Source organism: Hydra vulgaris, chromosome 07 (assembly GCF_038396675.1).
Source record: "Hydra vulgaris chromosome 07, alternate assembly HydraT2T_AEP".
Lineage (NCBI taxonomy): Eukaryota > Metazoa > Cnidaria > Hydrozoa > Anthoathecata > Hydridae > Hydra > Hydra vulgaris.
Genome location: NC_088926.1, coordinates 20,570,001 through 20,576,358, shown reverse-complemented (window position 1 = coordinate 20,576,358; position 6,358 = coordinate 20,570,001). Strand labels below are relative to the sequence as shown.

General features: G+C 26.0%; 1 protein-coding gene across 1 annotated transcript in view; it reads left to right on the top strand.

The window, feature by feature from the left end:
- The first annotated feature begins 4,906 nt into the window (after positions 1 to 4,906).
- Positions 4,907 to 6,358, top strand: part of LOC100206908 (guanine nucleotide exchange factor subunit RIC1) — a 97,279-nt gene continuing 95,827 nt past the window's right edge. Inside the window, exon 1 of the mRNA XM_065801324.1 lies at positions 4,907 to 5,114. Within this exon, the coding sequence (XP_065657396.1) occupies positions 4,968 to 5,114 (147 nt within the window). The 5' untranslated portion in view covers positions 4,907 to 4,967. The remainder of the gene's footprint in view (positions 5,115 to 6,358) is intronic.

Here is a 6,358-nt window from a genome sequence, read left to right as displayed (position 1 = left end):
TCTATCAAATATTTTTTAAATTTAATCTCATTAGCTGAAAATAAAATTTTACATTAAGATTAATCAAAGATTACTAATAAAATTAATAAACTCATTACCAAATATTTTGGATCACAGTTTTCTTTGGTTTATGCGTTATCAAAAATTTTCCTAGAATACCGTCTATTGCTTGTTCATCATGTACCTGTTTGTGCAACACCATCTTCTACATTCGTATCCTGATCGTCTGATTTGATAACCTGATTTGTAATCGCAAAAAACTATGGTAAAATAGTTTGCATTTTAAATGTAAATTTAAAATCAAAATTAGAATGACACAGAACAACTTTACATATAGAGGATCTGAATACAAGTTTTGACATTAAAAAAATAGTAACGTCGCGACTGTAACTAAATTAAGCTAAAATGCATCTAAAATAAAAAAATAAATATTTAGTTGTTAAACAACTTGATTATTGCGAAGATGAATACCTACTGTTACACAATCATACTAGTGATTACAAAATGAAAACTGTTTATAAAACTTACGAAAAAAGTTCTTGCAGCAGGACTTTCATAACCGGTGACCAGCAACTCATATTTTTTAACTGTGTCAATGTCGCCATCAATAATTTCTAAAACATCGGAGTCCATTGATTTGTTGGCATTTAGGAAGGTGGATTGTCGCAATAAGTGTTAACTTCCATGAATTAAAATGTCGCACCCGAAACTCGTTTATTATTTATTTATCAGTCGTTTTGCTTTCAGTTGTTGTAAGGAAGTGAATTTTGAAAACATCTAATTTAATTAATAAGCCAATAAAAAATAATTTTTTATAAGTTTTTTATTTTATTTTAATTATCCCGGTTTAAACCGCGTGACTGAAGCTGTTATGTGAGTCTTCTGACCGATGGCTATAATGCTAAATAGTAATATAGCCATTATATTATAGTATATATTATAATATAATAGACGTTTATTAAACGTCAATCAAACGTTTAGAATAACGACTTATATTAGTCAATAATGTAAATGTTTGATCGACGTTTAATAAACGCATATATTAAAAAATTTAAAGCATAGATTTTAAATCTATGAATGTTTACGTTTAATTAAGGTCGATTAAAGGTTTACAATATTGATTAATCTATTTCGATATTCTAAACGTTAGATAGACGTTTAGTAAACGTATATAGAGAAAAGTTTGAAATATACATTTCAAATCAAGCGTCGATTTTTAGTCAAAAAACAGGTCGCTAAACGTTTTATTCATTTTTTTGACCAATTTTGACTAAATATTGACCAATTCTGAACCAACCTGTGTTTACTGGGTGCATCCTCTTCTAACCAATTCCAAACTTTTTAAAATGATTCTGACATAGATAGATCAAGGGGTCTTCTTTTTATATTTTCTTCGGCAATTTGAGCCATCTAAAAATAAATTAATATAATTGCATCTACAAAATGCAGAATACAGACAGTATGGCTTTGGAGTAATTGTTACCCGAAGGAAGTTATAACCACAATAAGCACGTAAACTAAAACCATGTTTATAACTATTATATTATTAAAATAATAAATGTGCCATTTAAAATTTGAACTTAATTCGATACTGAAAATAAAGTTTTTATTAGGAGTAAAAGAAATTCCAAATAAGTATAATTAATTACTAAATAATGTTTTTTACCTTTTAGTTCAAAAAATTAGGGGCGACACTTTTTACACATTAAATTAACATAAAATACAAAAATTATATAATTTTTAATTATTACTTGAAAGTGTTTACTAAAATGTTTAATAAAAATATAAACTTTAACATACATGATTAACTACCATGTAGTATCAAATGTTTTAATGCCCATGGGTACTGTAAAACTCATTGAATCTATATAACGTTGCGTTAAAGCAATAAGTATATCCTAATAATTTTTCATTTTCAACCTACGGTTCTTATACGAATATGAATCAGCATTATATTATCTTTCCAAAGAATTAATAAAAAATATAATTTAAAAAAATTTTGACCATAAAAATTACTTACCCTTTTTAATTAGGCTTAAAAGTACATCTTCCAATGCTCCAATTGATGGGGCTTTTTTTTGGTGAAATATCTTATGTTTATGTTCACTTGTGCAAAGTTTTAGTTTTATAGTAATTTATTCTAGGTTGAAGTGATTTTTTAGTTAATCCAGCGGACTATTAGAAGATCATCAACTAATGTTAAGGCACTTAAAAAGTGGGTTCGATTATTTGAATTCATTGTGCATTTGGTTCAACGCTCTCCTTTGTTTCAACGATATCTGCCTTCTTTTTCAATCAGAAAGAATTTCTTTGGATGACGAAACAAAGTTTTTAAAGACTCAATGGGACGATCTTGACTGACTACGTTCTTCTTGACCCCAAATCCTCCAAGAAGCGAAATTGGTTGCATATGGGTTAGCTTTGTTTGGGTTTCCAAATGATTTTGTTAAGAAGAGGACAAGGAAAAGGAAAACACTTCACGGTGATTCGATGAACACAGCCCACTTCCATGAAGACGAATCAAAGCGTTTTGAGATGAACGTATTTAATGTTGCTCTTGACACGCTGCTCCAGCAGATAAGATACAGAATGGATAAAGCTCAAAAAACAACGAATATGTTTTGGTTCATATTTGGTGTTCTCTATCTCCTTCTAGTGATGAAGAAAAACTTAGTCTGAAATGCAAAATGCAAAGTTCTGGCAAACCTCTATGTAAATGATGTAAAAGAAGAGGAGTTGATTGAAGAAATTCGTCATCAATATTTTCTGAAGCGAATAAATAGTTTTAGATAAATAGAATTTCTTTCTTCTATTAAGTTGCTCAACAGATTCACCAGAAAGGTCTTCAGTCAATATTTCTTTCACTCTGCATTTTGCTTCGCATTTTTAATACAATCCCGGTTTCAGTGGCTGAAGGAGAGCGCTCTTTCAGTAAGCTTGCTCTTATCAAATCCAAATTATTATCAACAACTACTGAAGAACATCTTGCTAACCTAATGGTGATATCAATTGAAAACGACCTTGCCAAGACTTTATCGTACGAAAATATCATCTCTAGTTTCGTAAAGAAGAAAGTCCGCAAAGCGAAATTAGTGTGATCTGACTAGTCTTCATAATTACCATTTTTTGATGAAATAAATAATTCCATTCATCTTAAGTTGTATTTGTATTTTCGTTTTATCATATATAAACAAGTTCAAATATAGAGTGTTTATGTGCAGCGATAGTTAAAACAAAAATAATTATTGTTTTCATTAAATTTTAATGTGATAGTAGATATATGGACGATAAACAGCGAAATTCATGCTTAATTCAAAATACCCAGGAATCCGGTTTGGGGCACCACAAAGACTCTGTGAGGGCCTAACTACAAGGCTTCATTTACAAGCTATTTACATGAGTTTGTCGGGAGTCACAAACAAAAATATAAATTTTAATGCTTTCGTTAAACTTTTCTAATCAGGTTTGAAAATATTAAAAAGATAAAAGTTTTAAAATATTTTTAAAAACGCGTTTTTAATAAAAACCTGTTTTTTAAAATTAAAAACTTTTTAAAGATAAAAACTTTTTATTATTAGACATCAATACATTTTTCATTTGCTCTTCATGATGTTGCATAATTATGCAATAATATTTTGTATTATTAGTTGCGTTTTTGCTTTTTTTGTTTACGTACAAAAAATGCGATTCAATCTAAGTATTTATGTATTTTTGCAAAAATCTTAAAACACATAAACTGTTACATGTTACATACTGTTAATGTTACTAATTCATCATCTTCTTAAATGCCGTTTCATAATTTTTCAGAAACCAACTTTTGTCAATTTAGTGTCGTGCAGTGTCGAATTTATAATCGGTGTAAATTCGACGAGTCCTCTATATAGCAGAAGCTTTCGAATGTTCTTGCAACTATCATCTTAAGCAAATAAAGCACAATATTACAACGTTTCGCATATAGATGTTATTTAAAAATATAGAGATAAAAAAATGACATTAAAAATATTATTATGCTTTATTTTAAGTCGTTTATCTTTTACTGTCGAAGTTATAATTACACTAGCATAAAAAAAATGTCAATTTAAAAAAAAATCCAATTATAGGGTAATCTAAGTCTCTAATTCTCATCGAAACCAAAGTATTAGATCTAAAATTACCGTATAATAAAATTAACTTATTGTCAGTTCTGATAACATGTATTGGAATTTCCAAATTGGAAAGGAATTAGATTGTTTTTAAATAGATTGTAATATTATAATAGCTATTAAAAGAATAAATAATAAAAGAACACACAAGCTATGAAATGTTAAACTATATGGCATACTTTTAAAGTGAATAAAGTACATAATAATTTCATTATGTACTTTATTCACTTTTAAAGTGAATAAAGTACATAATGGGTTCATTTTGTTAAATAGTTTTTTAAGTTATTATTGTAAAAGTGAATATATAGTTGCAAGTTATTCATAAATGAAGAATTTTTAGAGAGAAATAGAAAAATGAAACCATAATGATCATCTAATTACATTGTAAATCTCTCTCTCTCACACTCAAACACGCTTTCTCTGGAAATCCTTTATTTACAAATATGTTGCTATCCTATATTTCTAATAATAATAATAATAATAATAACAATAATAATATTAATAAATATTATTGTTCTTATTATTAGTAGTAGTTGTGCTACTTGTAGTAGTGTAGTAGTTATACTAGCAATAATAGTAAAAAAACAACAACACACAATTAACTTTTTTATCCCACTGCCAGTTTCACCTACACTTGTCAGAAAGTTTCTTGATAAAGTATTAAACATAAATCTATGGGTAAAGAACAAATTATATATATATATATATAATATATATATATATATATATATATATATATATATATATATATATATATATATATTAATTTTTAGTTTAGGCTAATATTTTAATTTCAAATGCTATGCTTTCAAATTGGAAAGGATCATGTACTTTCCTATTGGTTGGCCTGTTATCTATAACTCGTATCAACAGACTGGTTTATATGACTCTTTAAAAGCTATTCGTTTTAATAGATCAAGATCACTTTTTATTACTTTGTCTGAAACTTGCATATATTTATGGAAAAATCAGGTTTTGATTTTAATATTTGATTAGATAACATTTTTATATTTCATATTTGATGAATTCTACTTATATTTTTATAATTTAATAAATTTTGTTAATAGAAATAGATAATAATAAAAATAAAAAAACAGTTCCTGTAAGCAACTTTTAGGAAAAGTGAAATCTAATAGCCTGCTGCCAGTAAGAGTGCTGCTACATTGACTGAGGGTTTATTTGGGGTTGGGATTAAGGTCAGGGTTAGGTTTAAATATGGTTATATTACTGTAATTTTTGTAAATTTGATTTCAAAATATGAAATATAACATAATAATTATTATAATAAGTAAAAATAACAAAAACAGTATATATATATATATATATATATATATATATTATATATATATATATATATATATATATATATATATATATATATATATATATTTTACAAGAAATGTGCTAAAATATTTTTTGGCTATGACAAGTACTCAAGTGCTAAAAGTATGTTTATGGAGCTGGGTCTGCTTACTCTCAATACTTTACTGCTTAACTGCGGACATAGTTTTAAAAATCAGCTTGTTGCCTACGCCAGTAATAATATAACTGCGTATGGATTAAACAGAATTGTTAATCCATACGCAGAATATAGTAGGGGAGTCAAAAGAAGTAAATTTTGAAAACAAAAAAACCATACCCCTCTAAATTTGGGGCAAATATATTAAAAATGAGCCTCAAAAAGTTTGAGCGCTGTCAGGTCACTTTCGACCCCCCCTCCCCCCTCAAACTATTAATTTAGAGAAAAAATGACCAAAAAGTGGTCATTTTCAGATCTCCTGAGGGAGAAGTTAGATATATTTTTTTTCAAATTTTTGTTTTTTACTTACTATATAAAGGACTATATTTTAGTTTAAAACTGTATGGTTTTTTTTTTACCCCTCAAAAATTTATGTTTCGTGGTATTGTAAATCATATATATATATATGTATATATATATATATATATATATATATATATATATATATATATATATATATATATATATATATATATATATATATATATATATATATATATATATATATATATATATATATATATATATATATATATATATATATATATATATATATATATATATATATATATATATATATATATATATATATATATATATATATATATATATATATATATATATATAATATATATATATAATATATATATATATATATATATATATATATATATATATATATATATATATATATATA